The sequence below is a fragment of the Mesocricetus auratus genome, unplaced genomic scaffold (assembly GCF_017639785.1).
Source record: "Mesocricetus auratus isolate SY011 unplaced genomic scaffold, BCM_Maur_2.0 Super-Scaffold_100676, whole genome shotgun sequence".
In the NCBI taxonomy this organism is placed as follows: Eukaryota; Metazoa; Chordata; class Mammalia; order Rodentia; family Cricetidae; genus Mesocricetus; species Mesocricetus auratus.
In genome coordinates this window covers 113724341-113745345 of record NW_024429266.1, presented here as the reverse complement: position 1 = coordinate 113745345, position 21005 = coordinate 113724341, and the positions used below count along the sequence as shown (strand labels likewise).

The 21005-nt window shown below is 45.6% G+C and overlaps 1 protein-coding gene across 7 annotated transcripts in view; it reads left to right on the top strand.

Annotated features, from left to right (window-relative positions):
- Nucleotides 1–21005, top strand: part of Osbpl3 (oxysterol binding protein like 3) — a 175807-nt gene that overhangs the window by 134365 nt on the left and 20437 nt on the right. For all 7 annotated transcript variants that reach the window (XM_021223671.2, XM_013126073.3, XM_021223673.2 and 4 more), the window contains 4 exons: nt 7383–7517; nt 8704–8797; nt 12410–12660; nt 15919–16056. In XM_021223671.2, coding sequence (XP_021079330.1) covers nt 7383–7517; nt 8704–8797; nt 12410–12660; nt 15919–16056 — 618 coding nt within the window. The remainder of the gene's footprint in view (nt 1–7382; nt 7518–8703; nt 8798–12409; nt 12661–15918; nt 16057–21005) is intronic.

The window sequence follows — 21005 nt, the reverse complement described above, 5'->3', positions numbered from 1 at the left end:
AAGACCCCGCTAAGAACCCACATAACAAAGTACAGGTGTGATGGCACGTTCTTGCGATCCTAGGACAGGGAGGTAGAGATAGCTTGGTGACTCAGGCTCTCTGGCCAGCCAGCCTAGCCTACATGGTGAGTTTCAGGCCAGGGAGACACTGTCACTTCTCTCCAGCAAAGGTGGGCACAGGGCCAGTGAAATGGCTCGGTCGGTAAAGGCCTTTTCCTCAGAGACCAGAAGCCCGAGTTGGACCCCTGGGCCCCAGAAGGAGAGAACCAGTTTCTCAAAGTGTTCCTCTGCCTCCATGTATAACGCATAAAAGAGGAATAAGGTGGACAGAACCCGAGCCACAAGAAATGACACCCACAGTTGTCTCCCCCCATAAGTAAACACGTGTCTGCTCACACAACATGCACCCACACACTCAAACATGCAAGGCAGCAACAAAGGGGCTTGTGTGAACACTTGTAAACGCTTTGTTGCGATCTTCTTCATCTTCTTAAGAGCTCCCACACACAGTCCCTTCTGTGTGTGCGCTGAGCATGAAGAAAGTTGAGGCCAAGACGCCCAGGTCACCCGCCCTATTTGTAGCACAGACATGCTAACAGGACCACTGCACCAGGCCAGAGCCTCACCCTCATGGTGGTAGATGAGGATAAAATTCTTCTGCAGACACACTACTCTAAGAGACCAGCCCTGCACCCTCCCCTGAGGGCTTGGCACTTTAGGTCTGAGCCTATCACCAGCCAGGTCCTTTCAAGTGTGCACATTAGGGGACATGGGACCCGGTCTTTGCCGTGCCTGGTCACCACTGAGTGTCGCTTGCTGCCAGGCACCATGGCATCTCCAATCGAACGTTGATTTCCAGGCTATTCTTACCTTTTATAATACATATTATTATCACACGAATTATACTTAAATGTTTTATGATTAAATAGATAACCTTCGCCAAGCATGTATGGGTCTGTGTCCAGTGTCCAGTGTGTATCATTCAAGCTGTTTGCGTTTTGAGATACAGCCCAAAGCCCAGGTTAAAAAATGCACATTTTGGGAACAATTTCAACCAGGCGCAACCAGAAAGCTGAAACACTCGGAACTGTTCAGGAGGCGCTGCCACAGCCTTGAACTTGTCCTTCCACAGCATCCTGGGTTGGTTATGTGTTTGTCTCGTTTGTTTCCTCTTTCAGAGAGTTTCTGTTTTCCATGGTTTATTCTTTTTTTTCCCCACTGAGTGACTCAAGGCTAACTTTCCCAGCAAAGAAAAGTCATTGTTGCCCTTCAGGAAATAAGAGCAGAAATGATTAAGAATGGCCACATAGGCTGAAAAAACACCCTAAAATGTGTGTGTGTGTGTGTGTGTGTGTGTGTGTGTGAATTAACTTTGAATTTTTAGTTACTTGAAAATTTTAAGAACATTTGTTTATTTAGTGCGTATATGCATGTGTGGACATGCATGTGTGGACATGTGCCGCAGGGCGTGTGTGGGGTCCTAGAGCAACTTGCAGCAATTGCTCCTTCCACCGTGTGGGTTCTGGAGACTGAATCTAGGGCATGCAGCTTGGTGGTGGGTGTCTCTATAGTTAAACCATCTCACCCGCACCCCAAGTTACCTTTTGTAGGTGACTCCCAGGAGCCTCAGACACAACAGAGTGACAGTCCCAACAATAGGTTCAGTGCAGGGGCTCCTGCTTTTCTGCCCTCCACTGTTTACCTGCTTTCTGTTGCCACCTTTTGGCTGCACAGATGAGTCACTGATGGTGTTGTGCCTGGATGCTGAACCCTAAGATCCCCTATTCTTAGAAATAACCCCCTCAGTTTATGCAAGAATTCATAAATGTGACCTTTTACTATCACTAGGACAATTTTCAAGGTTATATTATTATTATAGATTATCTTATTTATTTTAGATTAGAAATCAAGGGCCAGGTGGTCTGTGGGAGTAATACCTTCTCTATCTACATGGCATTTAAGAATGAACATGATAGTGACATGTATAATCACAGCACTCAGAAGACCCACACTAAAGGACAGCTGGAAGCCAGCCCAAGGTTAGAAAATGAGTTCCAGGCCTGTGTAGATAAAGCAAGACCTGTTGCAAATGAATTAATAAATCCCATTTAAAGTACCTTTAAAACATCTATAACTGGCCTGGTAGTGGTGGTGCACACCTTTAATCCCAGCACTTGGGAGGCAGAAACAGGTGGATCTCTGTGAGTTTGAGACCAGCTTGGTCTACAGAGTGGGTTCAAGGCCAACCTGTTACATAGAGAAACCCTGCCCCAAACAAAAATAGAACAAACAAACCCCCAAAAACAAAACAAAACAAAAATCTATAACTTAAAAAAAAATCTAAGAGAAGATACTTGATTCCTTTATTTTACTTATATCTTTGTGGTTGTTTCTTTTTCTGCGTTGGGATCAAATACTGGACATTATTGTACAAACTCTTCACCATGACTCTGCATAGTAGGAGATGGAAGTTTCCTTTTAGAATCAGAGAAAGTAAAATCCAGAGTACTCAAACAACTTCTACCAGAAACATAGCTTATAAAATCAAATTGGGATTTGAATTGACAACTCATGAGGCCAGAGTGTGTGTTCTCACCACGGTTTCACACCTCTGTGTAAAGAAGAAAAGTGCTGAGTCTGAAGATAGAGTCTCGAATTAAACTGTGCTGAGTCTGAAGACAGAGTCTCTTGGAAGACCCTCTACTGGAATGGCTGGCGATGTGGCAGGGGAATGACTGTCTCCGGCATGAACATGGCTTTATGTTTCCCCTTCTAAGAGAAATAAATACATGGATAAGAGAGGCATCAAAATCCATTGGGAAATGCAGAGCATTCAATAAATTAGGTTATCACAGCTCAAAGCAATTTGAAAAGAAGCTTAATCTTTCTTCCCTTGTATGCTAAGATCTAAGTTAAATATAAATGTTGAGACAAAAATTGATTTGAATACTTATCAAACTGCTAGAGTAAGGGTTTCCTAAACTGGGGAGTAGTACAAATTTTCAAAGGAAATGCTAACAAAATTTGATGTTTTCTTAAATAGAGAAAATGTTTCAAAAATGAGAAGGCACATTAAAAAATACTAAGAAAAATATCTTCAGTAAAAAATGACAGACTTATATAATGGAGAAGCAATGACGGTGTTTTTAATCTGTGAACAAACATCAAATAATACCAAGTAACTTAAGACTTCAGCAAACAGTAGGCACAGATAATTCACACTCACCAGGCATACAGAGTTATGGGGTTTGTTTCTGTGGGATTTATTTTCCAAGTCAGTTTTGAGGGATTTAACTGCTAGTGCATATTGAGGGACATCATCAGGTTATCTTCCTGGTGAGTGAGTATTTGTAGAATATGTGGACACACCCAAGATGGTAGAGCTGACTGTACACCAAGGCACCATTCTAGAACCCACATAGAAATGCTTGCAACTTTGTATTTTCTTACTATAAACCAACAAAGAGCATAAGTGTCACCCGCCTTTTGACCCACTGCCAGTGCTCCTGGGCAGTAGGGTCTCATCTCTTGTGACTGGTGTGTGTTCCACTGGATACCTCCTGGAGGACTGCCTGTGGCTGGCTTACTGTTGACTGGTTTTCCTTATGTAAGTAGAGTGCAGTCTAAAATCCTAAATAGAGAGCATAACAACTGCACGGCCCAGTTTAATTCGTTACACAGAGATTGGTTGTGTGTTATCATGGTCAGTGTTGTGCTCTGGGCATAACCATGTCTACTGTACTGTCAAACAGCTAGACTCAATAGGCTCACTCACACCAGCATCCACAGATAGGAGTCACATCATGCTATGCTGTTGTGACATCACTAGGGGACAGGAATTTTCCAGCTCTATTGTAATCTGTTGTGACACTTGAACAGAAATATCATTGACACCTGGCTGTACTTATAAATTCACAGGAAAACAGGCATGCAGAGGAAGCCCCTTGTACCGTGTATCCTATAGTAACATTCTACAGCTCACTTTTTTTAATAAAGAACATTCAGTCTAATGAAAATCAAAACAATCTGACAGTGCATTTCCCTAAATTGTGGTGCTAGTGAAAATGATTTTCTTAAACATGGAAATCACTAATAATCCCATGTTGATAGTCTTAAACTCTCTAGTAATTCTACTTCTGGAAATGATTCCGAGAAATAACAAGGTATATGCAAAGACATACAAATGATGCTTCCCTGGCTTTGCAGTCTGCAGATACCCTTGCCTTCTAACACAAGGCACTGAATTGCTCCTCTGTCACCCACAAGTGTAATAAAATAACTGTCAGTTGAAGTCCATTCTCTCAGAGGCGCCTTCCTGGCCCGGGAACCTATTCACAATGTGAAATAAGAAAATTTAATGGATAATGCACACATTATTATGTACAACTTGATCCCTGCTTACAAACAAAAATAAAAAGTACACGACTTTTTTTCTAGGTTTGTGTGTGTGTGTATGTGTGAACTGGTGTGTGTTTTAGATAGGGTCTTACTCTGTATTTTACTTTTTAAACACATACTAACACATACTACTTTTTTGTTTTTTTTTTTTAAGACAGGTTTCTCTGTGTAGCTTGGGAGCCTGTCCTGGAACAGTTCTTGTAGACCAGGCTGCCCTCAGACTCACAGAGATCAACTTGCCTCTGCCTCCCAAGTGCTGAGATTAAAGGTGTGCACCACCAATGCCCGGCCCACATACTACTTTTATCCTAAGAACATATTACTGTTGGTAAAAGTTATTTTGATGCAATGCTGTTTGAGAAAATTGAATTATGTTTATAATTAGTATGGTTATGGTTATTACAAAACAAAAGTACATGAATAAAAAAGATAGGAGAGGAAATGTCCAAAGGCTTGAAGCAGTTGTTTTAGCATGATGGGATTTTGGATGTTACCCACCCTTCTTATTTGGTCTTTAATTTTTTTGGAATATAAACAACAAGTAGACAGCCACTCCTGAGGTACAGTGAGGGAAGTTAACTGTGCTCAACTATATTCCTAGTTTAGCAAATAAGACCCTGTGTTCTTTAGAAAGCTGTGCTGGAGGGTGTGTGCAACTGTGTCCTGGTGTTTTCAGTATGACTCCATAAGTGTTTGCTAAACTTGTGGGACACCAAGAATAGGTAGAGGCTAGAATCCCAAATCTGAAATGTTTCAAACCCAAACGTTTTGAACAACATAACACCACACATGGAAAATTCATACTTGACCTCGTGTGGCAGGTGACAATCTAAAATCAGCTCCCCCAAAATATTCTAAAACTACCCTCAGACTACATGTGTAAGTCCATAGGGAATGTAAGTAACTTTATGCTGACATTTTGGCCCATTCCCTGAGATACCTCATTATATTTTTAAAAATCCATTTTAAAAATGAAATCCAAAGCACGGCTGCACCTGAACATTTTAGCTAATGATTTTCAACAGGTGTCGTTTTCAGTGTTGATAAGTCAGGAAACCCTTTTGACCAATCAGAGGGGGAGGAGGAAGCTAGAACAGGTATGTGTGGTAGTGAATTAATGAGTAGCACAAGTAAATAAATCATTAGCATCTCTGAACATCAGGGCACAGGGGAGATTCTGTTGCCTGCATGAACATTTAAGGAGTCCTTCTGGGGACTGCAGTATCTTTGGCTCAGCAGCCTTGTGCCTGGGTCTGTGGAGGAGAGAGACATTTATTTCTTTAAGAAAGCAACCGCCTGCTATTAATGACTACGTCTCATCGACATAACTGCCTAAACAATACCTGAGCAAATATGACACCTAATGATGTGATGAGATTGGCAGAGGGAATCTCATGGGGGCCTCAACCCTAGATAAAGAACTTGGCTACTAAGAGGTGTAGGGGGCAGATAGTAGGCTTTCCCAGGAAAGAGTCTCCCAACTGGTTATCCAGCATCAGATAGTCCTGAGAATATGCACACAAATAACGTTACACAGTACTAATATTTGTAGGAATGTGAGTGCATTCATGATGAGTGTGTGTGTGTGTGTGTGTGTGTGTGTGTATGACAATAGTAAAAAAAGAAACCATAAATTTGAGAGAGAGCAAGGGAAATACATGGGAGGGTTAGTGGGAGAAAAGGGGGGAAATGATGTAATTATATTTTAGTTTCAAAAAAAATTATTCTAGACAGAAAGAAAGCAGCTGCCATACTGAAGATCTTTATAGGGGATAGAGAAAGTTGGCTTTTAGAGGCTGTAGAAAGTATTTAAACACATACCGTGGGCTGACGTACACACACTCCAAGAGAAGAGATGTAGAATTCCCTCTGTTCCTAAAGTTCAAAGGACTCACTGCTGCTTATTAATTAGGAAACTGCTGAGGCCTCCGGTCCCAGTGAATCTCCTTGGGGACAGCATATGTGGGTGAGATGAGCGGGGTGTCCCGAGCTCATGGGCCTTTGGGCATGATGGCATCTGTCTGAACTTCTTTTCCATCTAGCCTGTGACTCGCTTGTCAGATGCATAACAATGTTAGAGCCACCCAGCAGGCCAGAGAAGTACCTGAGCTGACTAGAGACTCAGGAGTCCAAGGAATTATCGTGTCCTAAATCTGTTCCAATCAGAGTCTAGGTGACAGGAGTCAGAGTTAAGGTCACCCTCGCCTCCACTTCTGTAGCCCAGTGTCTGTTGGTGGCTCTGGTCTAATGTGTACACGCCCATAGGTCAGAAGGATTGTCCAGTCTCCATGTTCATAAAGAATGGCTGGAGACTACATACAAATATGAGTGGGGTGGCAGTTTTACTTGCAGATAGAAGAGAAAGCACATCCCGAGTATCCAGGACCCTTCCGGATACTTACTTCTCCATGAGTCTGGAGAATGGAGGAATCTGAGAAAAAACAGAGTGTCGTTCTGCTAGAGTCATAACTAGGGCCTGAGGTTTCCTTCCCTGTAAGAGTCATTGTGGGTGAAGAGACACAAGGAAATTAATCCCACTCATCCATGAATACGGAGTGATCTGCCATCATGGGCACCTCTGGACCAAAACACAGAGTGTATTTGTTAAGGGATTCCCTGGAAGCAGCATGCGGGCCTCAGAATGGGCACTGGGACACCCTGCTTGAAATCAGCCGTGCATTGACTGGGAAGAAGCACCCTGAGTGGAACCTCCCTCCTCCTCAAAGGAACAAAGCTGGGTTGTGCTTGAGATTTGTGTTGCGTGTCTGAACAGTGTTCATGCCTGTAAGGGAAGCGTCGTTTGCGGGAGAACTCAGTTTCTCTTTGTTTTCCGAGAGGCTCGCTTCCCTTGAAGCTGACCTCCGCTTTCTGTTGCTTGTTTGCATGGGCCTGTGACCCAGTGTTTGTGCAATCAAATCACTTGTGTAATTTGTGTCTCTTGAGACTTTTAAGTACATGCAATTTTCCTTCTGCTCTTTCACTAGGAAAATTCCGGGGACGAAAGCCGAGCCCTGGTGCACCAGCTCTCCAACGAGAGCAGGCTGTCCATCACCGACTCCCTTTCCGAGTTTTTTGATGCCCAGGAAGTTCTGCTGTCTCCTAGCTCTTCAGAAAACGAGGTTTGGACACCGTTTTCAGTCAGTTTCCCCCAAATCTCCTTTATATCTTTCTTCACCAAACTACTCAGTAAAGATCTGTCAACAGAATCGCTAGATTCCGTGGCTCCTCCACACCATTACGTTGTGAGGGTCTGCTTGTAGTGCACCGCCCCCCAACACAAAGTGATACCATGCACTAGGGAAATGTGAAATTCAGGGTGTTGGACTCCTGTTTTTGCTACTTAGACTTTTTGCAGCTTCCCATTACTAGTTGTAAATTCTGCCTGTTCACATAACTGCTTTATAGCCTGTGCATTTTTAATCATGTTAATTTGTATTACACATTTTATATCATTATTATCTGATATGTCTATTATATTAATTTATACTTATAAACATTGGTTTTACTTGATGCATAAAAAATCATACTTTCTGGAATAGGCAAAACCCACAGTTAAGCATTACTATGTATGATTTTTATCCATTAAATATAAAGATAATATATATATATTTTGTTGTTGTTGTTTTTTCGAGACAGGGTTTCTCTGTATTGTTTTGGAGGCTGTCCTGGAACTAACTGTGTAGACCAGGCTGGCCTCGAACTCACAGAAATCCACCTGCCTCTGCCTCCCAAGTGCTGGGATTAAAGGCGTGCACCACCAACACCCAGCTGATAATATATATTTTATATACTATATAAAACACAGTTTTGTTTATGTACTAATTCCCATGCAAGCGTTTTTTTTTTTTCATAAAGGGTTCAAAAACAGGTTACTAACTCCATTATTTAAGTGTTAGCCTGTTCTGGAAATGCTACGAGATACGAATTTTTTTGATGACAGCAGTAATCTTGGAGGGTTTTTTGTTTGCTTATTTTTCTTGTGAGAACCAAGAATATCTAACAGCGTCCTCTCTCGCTCCTTCTGTCCCCTTTTTCCTTTGCCGTGGGTCAAACTTGGGTCCCTCACATCCCAGGCAAGCTCTGCCTGCACTTCCAGCCTTGGCAGCTTGCTTGTCTTTTGCTGTGAGCATGACCTAGGTAGACTGTGGAGTAGGGGAAGGTGTCCTGTGAAAACAGCACCCCAAATTATTTCTGCAGCTTCATAATGTGAGAGACAGCATGCCTAGGCATTTGGAGTCGAATTTTCTGAAAGGCTGCCTTTTTCGCTTGCTGTCTCTCATGTGTATTGTCTCTTCTTTCCCACAGATTTCTGATGACGATTCATATGTCAGTGACATAAGTGATAATCTGTCCTTAGACAACCTCAGTAATGATTTAGACAATGAAAGACAGACCTTAGGTAAGTGTTACATTGCAGGATCTCTGGAAAGCCTACAACTGTGTGTGTGTGTGTGTGTGTGTGTGTGTGTGTGTGTATGTGTGTGTGTAGGTCAGAGGTCAACCTTAGGTGTCATTCTTCTGGTGTTGCTCACCTTAGTTTTTGATACAGGGTCTCTCACTGGCACTGGAGGTTTTCCAGTTAGGCTAGGCTTGCTGCCTGAGAGCCCATGGATCCTCCTGTCTCTGCCTTCCAAGTACTAAGATTACAAATATGCACCACCATGCCTGATTTTTTTAAACAAGGGTGTCCCCTGTGTAGTCAAGCATTTTCTCTACAAGTGCAATATAGGATATGGTATTCTGTCTTCAGATACCGAAGTGTTGTTGTAGTTCAAGAACTTGATAGAGAATGTGTAACTAAAAAGTCTAAGTGATAGTTAACTTCAGGTATTCAGGAGAATGTACTCCTACTCCTCTCAGGGTATCCTAAGCTACCCCTTCATCATTGCTTAATCCTAAGGAGGAAAGTGATGACCCAGAAAGGTATTTCTGGGACTGGTAAGATAGCTCAGTGGGTAACGGCACTCACTACCAAATTTAGCAATCTGAGTTCCATCCCTGGGACCCACAAAATAGGATAGGACTGACGCCCATAAGTTGTCTTCTGGACACACACACACACACACACACACACACACACACACACACACCACCCTCACACTGTGGCACATGAATGTCAAATAAATAATGTGGTTTTTAAAGAAAGGTATTTGATAATGTGAGTCTGAACTGTGGGGCCCCTGGATGCCTCACTAATCCCAAGCAGCTTATAGCTTCTGGAAGAGAATGGTTAGGTTAGGAAGATGATCATAGAGTGAGTCCAGCCATGTCCATGGTTCTCTGCACAGGTCCCTTAGTGTCAGACGCTCTCGTCTTGGTGTCTTGTTTGCCCCCGTTGAGTACTCAAAGTCCCATCCACCATCCATTTTTATGTCTACAGAGAGGACAGGAACTGTGCCAGAGCCCTTTATTTCAGTGCCTCAGCTCAGCGAGTGTTTGTGAACTACATTGGTGAATGGTCTAAACACTTCAGAGCCACTGCTCTGAGGATTCCAGGGGTGGCGGGTAACTTCCCACCATCTACAAAGCCTCCTTTCTGAGTCGCCTGCTGGCACGAAGATACTTCACTTATTAGAAAGTCGCCCCTTGATAGGAAACTCTAAAACCCAGTGAGTTAGAAGTAGAAGTTCACAGATATGAATGCAGGTTGTTTTCTAGGAAAACACAGGATGGAAAGGGAAATGAAGAAGCGTCACTCAGTGAGCAGTGAATGGTATGAGCACCAAAATGGTGCTCCAGCCACAGAGGAGGAAGATGGCAAATGCTGAGGCCCCTCCCCCATGGCCCAGAGGCCGTAGGGAGGGAGTCAGGGAAGACCAGAGTAAACAGGAGACAGAGGTAAAGTTGGAAGAAAGGATTTGGATCAGGATGTAGACAAGCCCTAACCCTGCATCAACAGCTGAGATGAGCATGGAGGGGGTCAGGCTGCATCTCTAGGTTTGTCCGTGACTGAGATGAGCATGGAGGGGGTCAGGCTGCATCTCTAGGTTTGTCCGTGACTGAGATGGGCATGGAGGGGGTCAGGCTGCATCTCTAGGTTTGTCCGTGACTGAGATGGGCAAGGAGGGGGTCAGGCTGCATCTCTAGCTTTATCTGTGGCTGTTTAGCTCAAACACAGCATGTACTTGTGGAACTTCCTTCATCTGAACTTGAGTACCAGAAACCGATGTCCCCCAGTTCTCTGTAGATACTCTCTGATGGTGACAGGGTTTCTGGACATCTTAAAGACACCTGCAGAAGTAACCGAAGTCTGCCCACTGAGGAAGGAAGTAAACCCACTCTGTCTGTGGGTGCAGCTCACCTGGAAGAGTGCTTCCTTAGCATGGGTGACATGCTGGATTCTACACCCAGCACCACATAAAATGAGACATGACGGTTAGGGAAGTAGAGGCAGGAGGATCAGAAATTCAAGAGGATCCTTGGCTACATCTAGAGGTCAAATCCAGCCTGTTGGGTATGTGAGCCTCTGTGTCAAGAAAGAAAATGAAAACAGCTAAACCCACTAGACTCCCCCAGTGCACAGCTGATGCTTGGCATTTAGGGAACTTCTTATCAGTTTCTCTTCCCCCTAGAAGCACAGGTCACGTGGCAGGACCTGTTGCTGTGCGGAATGCCACAGAAGTTAAGTAGCTGGGAGTAGGGACTGAAGGGAGCCCTTGGGCACCAGCCCCAACTCTATTCCTTGCTGGTTATGTGTGCTGGTCCCTCCTCTCTGCCTCACTTTCTTCATCTATAAAATGGAGATGATAATGCTCTTTCCTAACCTTAAAGAGGAAGAAGAATAACATATGTCAGAGGCAGAGGTGACCAACAGAGTGAAAAGTGTTGATCAGGTCAGAGATCAAAGCACAAGTCAGCGATCAACCCGTTAATCAGGTCAGAGAGCTCCTGATCCAGCCAGGTCCCAGGAATTGGATCTCTCGGCTGGGGAATCCGTGTAGTAGTGGCGGTGGGAGACCCCACATCTACTCAGCTGTCTTTTAATAACATTCAGAGCATCTGACTGGAAGCACCTACAGCCTTTCATGGCAGTCCTCATCCGTATGTGCTGATAAAATGATCAGAGGGTCAGGCAAATACTTCAAATGTTTGATGTTCTGTGCTATTGGTCGCTGTTGGGTTTTCTGTGAGTTTTTTTGAATTGTAGCTGAACATCTAGAAAAACTCAATGGCCCAACAGGAATGAGTGATTCAATACATGAAATATTTTTACAATCACTAAAAAATGTATTATTGAAGAATCTAAATAACAAAAATGTATTTCAGACAGCTGAACAAGCAGAACATGAAAATGCCCGTACACTATGAATAAAACAGGTAGAGAACACACTAATTTACAGATGGTCCCAAATGTAAATGGACACTGAGTTGGTAAAATAATCGATGGAAACTATTTTTTTCTTTTTTTGTAGAATAAATACAGTTTAGCCAGTGGGTGGTGCACAGCTATAATCCCAGTACTAGAAATGTGAAGGCAGATGATGGTGTGCTTGAGACTAGCCTGGGCTACAGAATGAGACCATATCGCAAACAAAACATCAAACAGACTAGCCTGGGCTACAGAATGAGACCATATCGCAAACAAAACATCAAACAGGCATAGTGGATTTTCAGAACTTGATGTGTTTACGTTTTCAAATTTATACCAGTCTAACTTGCTACTGGCATGGAAACCGATTTCTGTTCTTCTGAATATGAAAGCGGTGAGGAACTAGCTTTTGAGTGAGACTTAATACATCTCCCCAGGAATGGAGTGCATGCAGTTTGGGACATTTATTTATTTAGCAGTGCCGTGCCGGGGAATGGTGCTCCCGGACTGAGCTACACCCTAGCCCTGAGTTTTGGTATTTAATAGCTCAGAACTCTTTTGCTAGTTTCTAGCTTTCCATCCTACACTGTGTAACCGATTTGATCGTGAATGCTTGCTAGGGAAGGTTATATTCGTGGATTACTCTAAATGGTGGAATGCAAGCAGAAGCTTCCTGGAGTCAACAGATTTCTTTCCTTTCAGGGCCTATTCTGGAACGTGGCGGGGAAGCCAGGTCCAAAAGGCGGACCTGCTTGCCAGCAAAGGGTCCCAACACCAGCAGTGTCAGCTTGTGGACCATCCTGCGCAACAACATTGGGAAGGACCTGTCCAAGGTGGCCATGCCGGTGGAGCTGAATGAGCCCCTGAACACACTGCAGCGGCTCTGCGAGGAACTGGAGTACAGCGAGCTTCTGGACAAGGCTGCGCGCATCCCCAGCGCCCTAGAGAGGATGGTGAGGACCCACTCCCCGCACTTTTACAAGCCAGGAGCCCAGGGGCTTAAAGCCCAGTCCTCATTTTGATAGCTCCTTGGAGATGATCATTTCTTGGAAAGTTACTCAGTCCTCCCTTCCTGGCTGCGTGCAGTTACCTCATCCGAATCTGCAGTGGGGAAGCAAAGCGGCCTCCTGCCGCTGGTGCCGGGGGCTGGTTGTTCGACTTGTTTTTTGTGCTTGCTCTTTCTCTGGAAGCTTCCATCTGATGGTTCTCATAGGCTTGGCTGGAAAACATGGCTTTAGGCTGTCTGTGTTTATTTTTACTACCCTGGGTGGACAGAATTTAATTTCTTGAGCTGTTTCTCTCATCCTGAGTAAATTTCCCTTGAGAATGTTTTTGTTTATTTCTGGAATTGTCCCATTCATTCCTACGCTTTTGGAAAATATCATCCACAGAGGGTGATTTTTACACCATTACACCAGAAAATGACACACACACACACACCCCACCACCCACCTTTTTCTCTCTCTTATAGATTATTTAAACAACTTTGTTGTAAAACTCTTGAAAGAGTTGGTTGTGGAAACTGTTCTTCTGGCTCCCGGGATGTGAGCTGGTGATCAGTGGACCCCTTGCCTGGGCGGGGAGCTGCGCTTCAGTGCAGAGCTTGCTTGTTATTCGCTAAATTGGAGAGGAGTGTGCCCTGGGGCTTCACAGAACTAGCAGAAAGCACGCCCCCCCTCCACACAGCCTGCTGTCCTCAGGCTCAGTGAAGCTTCTTGGCTGCTATGATTTGGGAGCCACGGGAACCTCAGCTCCTGGCTGAAAGAGGCGTCCAGTTGTCATTCTGCCCGACCCCTGGGACCTTCGTATCAGAGATTCTCCTCTCTTGATGCTAATGATCATAAATGCCAAAAAAACACAAGTTGTAATTTTGCCCTTTGTGTTGAATTTCCCCAGACAGTGTCTGCCGGAGACAGGGCATCGGGAAGCTTCTAAATCTAGTGGTAAAAGCCAGCATTTGTGGTGCTTTGCCTCAAAGAAAATGATTCACTTTGAACATGAGAATATTTTATTTTTGGTTTTTTGAGATAGGGTTTCTCTGTGTAGCTTTGGAGCCTATCCTGCTGTCCTGGAACTCACTCTGTAGATCAGGCTAGCCTTGAACTCACAGGGATCCTCCTGCCTCTGCCTCCTAAGTGCTGGGATTAAAAGCATGTGCCACCACCTGGCAGATTCCCAGCACCCATATGGTGACTTGCAGTCATCCATAACTCCAGTTCCAGGGGAATCCAACATCATCGTCTGGCCTCCTGGGCACTGAAAGTGAGTGGTGCATACCTGTACACACACAACACCCACACACAAAATAGTCAAAGTTTAAAAAAGAAAAGAAAGGAAGGAAATATTCTTAAGTTGCTTCACTCCTGTGGCAGTTTAGAACCCTTAAGATATTCAGTAATTGATCCCTGCACTTGACCTTGAACTGATATTTAGGGACAGCACAGTGGTACACAGCTATAATCCCAACACTGGGGATTCCACAGAGAGCTTCCAGTTCAGTGTGTCAAGGACTGAGGAGCCAGAGAGAGACGTGTGTCCCGGGTTTCAGGAATGTGGCACGGACTGGAGATGGCTGTGCAAGGATGAGGACCTGAGTTTAATCCCCAGCACCCTCGTAAAAGCTGGTGGAGTGGGAAACCCTTAGCACTGGAGGGTAGTGGGCCAGGTGGATTCCTAGAGTTTGCCGGCCAGATGATATCGCCAAAGTAGTGAGCTCCACATGGAGTGAGAGACCCTGACTCAGAAAAATATGGTGGGGAGCAACTGAAGAAGATACTGGATGTTGACCTCTGATTTCCACACGCATGCTCACACATGTGCACATCACAGACACACATGCACACCCACACACACATGCACACACACCCACACACACATGCACACACACATACACAGTTACAGATGACACTGAGTTAAATGTGACAAACCTCATAGGGTGTTCAGAGAAGAATATTGAGACTTACTATCTGGTATTAAAAAGAAATCTCCCAGCCGGGCATGGTGGCACACACCTTTAATCCCAGCACTGGGGAGGCAGAAGTAGGTGGATCTCTGTGAGTTCGAGACCAGCCTGGTCTGCAAGAGCTAGTTCAGGACAGCCTCCAAAGCCACAGAGAACCCCTGTCTCGAAAAGCCAAAAAAAAAAAAAAAAAAAAAGAAATCTCCATGTTACCACTTTCATTTAACATTGAAGAGGGAAAACCAAATACAGACAAGAGAATCTGTTTCTGTTGATGCTCCTAAACAGGAGATGAACAGGGCTGGAGAGATGGCTCAGGGGTTAAGAGCAGTGACTGCTTTTCTGGAGGACCTGAGTTCAATTCCCAGCACCTACATGATCACTTGCAACCATCTGAAATGAGATCTGATGCCCTCTTCTGACATGCAGGCATACATGCATGAAGAACACTGTATATAAAGTAAATAAGTAAACCTTAAAACAAAATAGAGCTGAACAACTTGCTGGAATCTGCACGGTGAGGTTCAGAAAAGGATTTTGTAATCCCATGTATGCATATAGCTTCTTCTTGCTCCCTTCTCCTCCTCTCTTCCCCCCTCCTCCCCATCCTCCTCTTTCTCTCTCCTCCCTTCGCACTCCTCTTTTCTCCCTCCTCCTTCCTCTCACGCCCTGCTTTTCTCTCCTTCCTCTTCCTCCTCTCACCCCTCTCCCCACTTTCCACCTCTCGGTTCCCCTCTCAGAAAGGCAGAACTTCCCGGTGCCTCAAGCCTGCTGCTTCTCAGAGCATAGCAGCGGCTCACTCATATTTCCTTTGGTCGATGTGAGTTTAAGTTTTCAGGTTTCTACAGTATCAGTCGGTGGCTAGTTAAAGGTACCGTGCATATTTCTGGATTCGGGGGACTGTTTTACTCCTCTGTACTCCTCTACCATCTTCCCTGAGGCCCCGATGTTGGGATTGCTGGCACTGCCTGGCCACAAGCAGAGGAGTTAGCATGGACACTTTGTTGGATGATTTTATCACCTCAATCAAATCATGCCTTCCATATTTCAGACACAAAAAGAAACGGGCAGTTTAAATAGGTTGATTTGTCTCTGGGCCCAAATGAACATTATTTTGTAAACCTAAGTTAGTTGAGTTGTCTTTAAACCAAAGACAGGTCCTTGTCTTTCTGAAATAAACATAGGTTTTATTTCTTCGCGACAGATGTCTTGGTGACACAGAAGTAAGCTAGTCCTTTCCCTCCACTCACAGGTGTACGTGGCAGCCTTCGCCATCTCTGCGTATGCATCCAGCTACTCCAGAGCAGGCAGCAAGCCGTTTAACCCGGTCCTTGGAGAGACGTATGAGTGCATCCGACAAGACAAGGGCTTCCAGTTTTTTGCCGAGCAGGTGATGTGCACCCTTTGTGTTTGTTGAGAGAATTGCTTGTGTCTGCTTTTAAGTGTGCTTTTGAAATATTCATCTTCCCCCTTTCACTGGCTTCAAAGGACTGAGATAATTTTCTACTTGGCAACACAAAGCCAGGATCCGTTTTCTCTGGGTGAAAGCTGAGCTACCACCCACGGCACACAGGCCTCGGCAGTTCTGAGCACCTGCGTGAGAATAATGCAGCAGTAGCAGTGTTCACCATCCTTCAGATCATTAGCAAAAGGAAGTGCCAGGGCACAAGCCTCTGCCCAAAGTGTGACTTAGAGAAAAAGTGTGCCCAACAGTTGTCACCACATTCTGAGCCTGACTGCCCCTCAGAGTGGGTGTTGCCATGTCAGTGGGATGGTGTAGAATTTTAGTTAGGAGGAACACGTGTGTGTGTGTGTGTGTGTGTGTGTGTGTGTGTGTGTTTATTCAGAGCAACAAGGCTTGTCTCTCTCTTTTTGATGCTTACTGTGTACCTGGTGCTATTGCAGATGGCTCATATCCTGCAGTGAGGTGGGGATCTGTAGGGCTAGACAAGAGTCCCTATCTAATGAATGACATGTCCTCATGTGGCCTGAGGTCCATTAGACCCTTCCACACAAGTTAGCATGGAAGGTTCAGGAGCTAAGTGATTCACGTTTGAAGTGCAGCTGTTTGGTTCCTACAGGCTGTAGAGCTCAGGGAAAGTGGAGGTGACGCTGTCATTTGCATCTTCTGTGGTCCTAGAGCAGGGTCTGGTCTGTGAAGTGTGACTGTGCGGCAGGCGTTGGAGAATGAATTTCCCGTGTGTTTGCTGCCGTGGACCACCCCTCCCGCTAAAATAGAATGTGTACCTTTAGAAAGATGAAACCCGCCCTTTCAGGAGACTAGCCATCATTGCTGTGATATATTTCTCTGCCAACTCCTAGAAAACTGAGGCTAAAAAGGGAGTGTGAGTTGCTAAATATTCTTCCCCTTCTGGTTGTTTTGTCAATGGATTTCCACTATGGGGACTGGGAGAGGAGGTGGAGTGAACTTGGTTTTTCTTTGCTGTTTCTGCCCCAGCCCCCACCACCCTCTGTCTTTCTTTTTCTTTGAGATAGGGTCTCACTGCATATCCAGTCCGGCCTCAGACACACACTCCTCTTTCCTCAGCCTCCCGGTAAAAGGGTCACAGGCTAACAACCACCCCGCCCAGCTTTCTAGAAATGGATGAATGTCGTGCTTGTCATAATGCAGTGTAGGCTGGGTGTGGTCATGCCTGCCTGCCATCCTGCTGTCCAAAGGCCTCAGGCAGCAGGGTTGAGTGTTCAAGGCCAACCTTGGCTTCACCCAGAGTTATAGAGACCTTATCTGGAAAAAGACAACACAAAAACCAAAACAATTACGTTCCCTGGAACCCAGAGGAAAGTGGGTAGACAGAGGCCCCAGAGTGTGTCTCCAGCGGCGGCCCAGGTGAGAAGGTAAATATTCCTTAACACGGGGAGGTGGGAGCTACATCAGCAGTTATGGGATCCAGTGATCTGTCTGATTCTAATTCAGCTGTGTTCTTTAAATACTGAATTTAAAATAGAATGAGAATAAAAGAAAACATTATTCAGTTACCATGGTGCTATATGCACTCTTGTGAAAAAAAAATGAAGGCTCAAAATAGCCCCAAACTACAGCTGACAATCAGAGCAGAATGAAGAACTCTCGGGGGAGAGTGACATGACCTGTGGAAGATGGCTGAGTGCAGTCCTTAGAGCCCTGAAGGGGTGGCACCAGTCACAGGATCTGCCAGCACATCCCAAGGCAAAAAGCAAAGAAAGGCACCTGGCCATCTTCTGCAGCGTAGGATGTGCCCCTTGTTTGCTCAGGGGACACCTTGCACGAGTGACTCAAGTCCTTGGAGCCTTTGTCTTTATCCAGTGGGAATGGCAATACTTGACTCCTGGGCTGTAGGGGAGGCTTGAGTGAAAGAAAGGCCACTGTGACAATAGTGCACTCGTCAGTGGGGACTTTAAACCACCTTCAATAGGGCGTGGAGAATAGTTTAAGAGGAGCGATAACAGTGCAGGAATTACAGTAAGGGGCGTTGCATCTCCCTGCCAGCACAGGAGGCTGAGTGCCTCCCGTGAGATGGAGGGAGCCGGCAGGCAGCCATATGCTGGCTTTATGACCACTGGTCCTGATGGTAGTGGAGTCATAGCATCTATCTGGGCGTTAGCCTTCTGGCTCAAATAGCTGCTGCGTATAGTGCACTGAAGAAAAGCTGAGCTTCCCAGCACAAAACTGGGATGCTACCCCTGTGTGCATTTATTGGGTCTGAGGTGGATTTGCCCACCAGCAGGCTACTTGGGAAGCAGGATTATAATCACAGGAGGACGTGAAGATGTGTCTGTCATCTGTCCTGGAAGTGGTCAGGGTTCTGGTCAGAGTCTCCTTTTCCTGCAGTGCTGGGCAGGCACACGCACGCACGCACACATCTACCTACCTTTCTCCTGTCCTCATTCACCCGCACCAGATGACTCACTTATTTGAAGCCCTCTACCATAGCATATCTAAGGAGCAGCATCCATTTCATTTCAATGCCTGCTTGTGTGACTTTTCTGCTTCTGGCTCAGGACACAGTCCACCCCGTGGAAGCAGCATGAGGCTGCACTTGTCCCGTGTGTGCAGGTGGCAAGCTTTTAGGATTTGGAGGGTCCCAGACAACAGGGTTAGCCCTAGTATGCTGCAGCTGGTGAGGGACAGGGCTAGTTCTCCCCCCCCCCCCATGACCACAGTGCCAGCTCTCACACCTGCTGAAGAGTGCTGAGCGTCTATCCTCTGCCGAGTTGATACACAGCTCTCTTGCCACCCTCCCCCCTTCACTCATGTCCCTTCTCGGAATCATTCCTTTCCCTGATAGCAGCCAGTTGTTTCCTCCTGATTAACACTGCTTTGTCTTCAATGGCTGTAGCAGAGGGGAAATCCGAGCTGTCAAATGAAGCTTGAGAATAATATTGCTCAGCCATGGCTTTGTGCCCCTCCGTGTTTCTGGGCCATGCTATCGCTTAAGGTGTTTGGGGGTTTGTTTTGCAACAAGCTCTGTTTCTAGTATAAGCCATGGGCCACCTCTACACTCACCAACTGTTCTTCTAGGCACCATCAACAAGTCCTCAAGTCCTAGGATTTCCCTTCAGAAGCCTCCCTTTTTTTCTGCTGGTACTGGCCACCAGCCCAAGACACCGTAAGCAGTGACTAGCATTATTGCACTAGACTATGCTCTCGATTCCGTGACCAGTTCTCTGAGGACCCAGCACAGAGTGGTTGTTTTAAGCAAAGAGAATGACTACTGCGTATCTTCCAGTAGCTTCCCAGGCCACTTGGAATAAAATATGGAGTCCCAGCCATACCCCAAAAACCATCTAAGGCTGCCCACCTCCATGCTTCTTCTACTCCCTGCCTCTGTCAGCTATAGCCATGGGGGTGGGGGACACACTGTGTTTCCAGTTTACACCAGTTTCCAGGGCCCTGGCTCCCGCTGTGTTCTGCCCGTGGCCCCCTCCCCAGATAACTTTATGTTTGGCTTTCTGGTTTCCCCGAGTCAAGTAGGTTTCCTTTGTCAGCCCCATCCTCCGGACGCTGCTGCACCTCCCTTAGCACTTACCCTGCTGACAACTGGCACTGTGTGTGCTGTCTGTCTCACTCACCCCAAAATACAGGCTCCCCCACACATCACAGGTACTCAGCCAGTGTCTGATGAGAGACTTGTAGAAAGAATGGCCCCTTGGCCCCTCTCGGGTAGTGCTTTTACTCAGTACTTCTCTGTGTCGTGTGTTACCTACACTGGGGATGGCGTCAGGAAATGGGACGTGTGTAGCTGGTCTCTGGCAGTTTCAGGGGAGAAGTGGCGTATTTAAGGGATTCACTTCTTCTAAAAGTACAAACACACGAATACTGAAATACATTTTCCTCTTCTGCTTCCGTGCCCATCTGCCTCCTGTACAAAGCATAAGCAAAACATAAATAAAACGTGATTGTCAGTGGGAATAAAGGCTTCACATAGACAAATAAAGCATACGTTGTAAAAAGATGTCCACTGTGTTGGGACTTGCAGGAAGGACTTCATAGACATACAGGTGGTAAATGCCACTCACTGGCTTCTTACACACTTGGGGGCTTTAACTAGTGAGGGACTGCTCTTCCTTGGCTGGGGGGGAAGTGATAGGCGAGAGTACTGAGACCAGGTTAAATCGTGTACCCAGCAGGGCAGTCTCCACTGGGGCCAGATGGGGTCCCATTCAAAGGCATCTGCTTGTTTGCTTTTTATTTTACCGTGTGTGTGTGTGTGTGTGTGTGTGTGTGTGTGTGTGTGTGTGTGTGTGCGCGCGCGCATGTGCAGCACATTCATGTGTCTTCAGATACCCTTAGAAACCAGAGAGAGCATTGGATCCATGGGAGCTGGAGTTGCAGGTGGTTACGGGTTGGGCACCAAACTTAGGTCCTCTGCAAGAACAGCAAGCACTCCTAGCTACTGACTGTTCAGTCCAACCCCCTTTGCATGCACTCTTTCTTTTTCCTGGCTTGAGATGTAGTAACAGCTAGAGACTGACCAGGCTATCTCAGCACTCAGAATGCTACGTCGGGAGGATCACAGGCTTGACTAGCCTGAGCTACCCATTGAGCCAGTTTTAAAAACAAAAAAAGCTTCAAGACTAAACAATTAGCAAAGGTGCAGCAGTGGGTGCTACCTCCTCTTCATACAGATGAAGGGCTGCCAGTGCCAAAGATTAAGTATCAACTGTGAATAAGCCCTTTCTGCGGGCATTCAAAATTATCAGCCCTAGAGCCAGATTTGCAGATTCCCTGTTATCTTCTAGTGTTTCTCCTCTGAAGATATTGAGAGCAGATGTTAGCATCACCGTTTTGAAGTCAAAACAGTTTCTTTGATTTCATTTTACAAAGAAATAAATGCAACA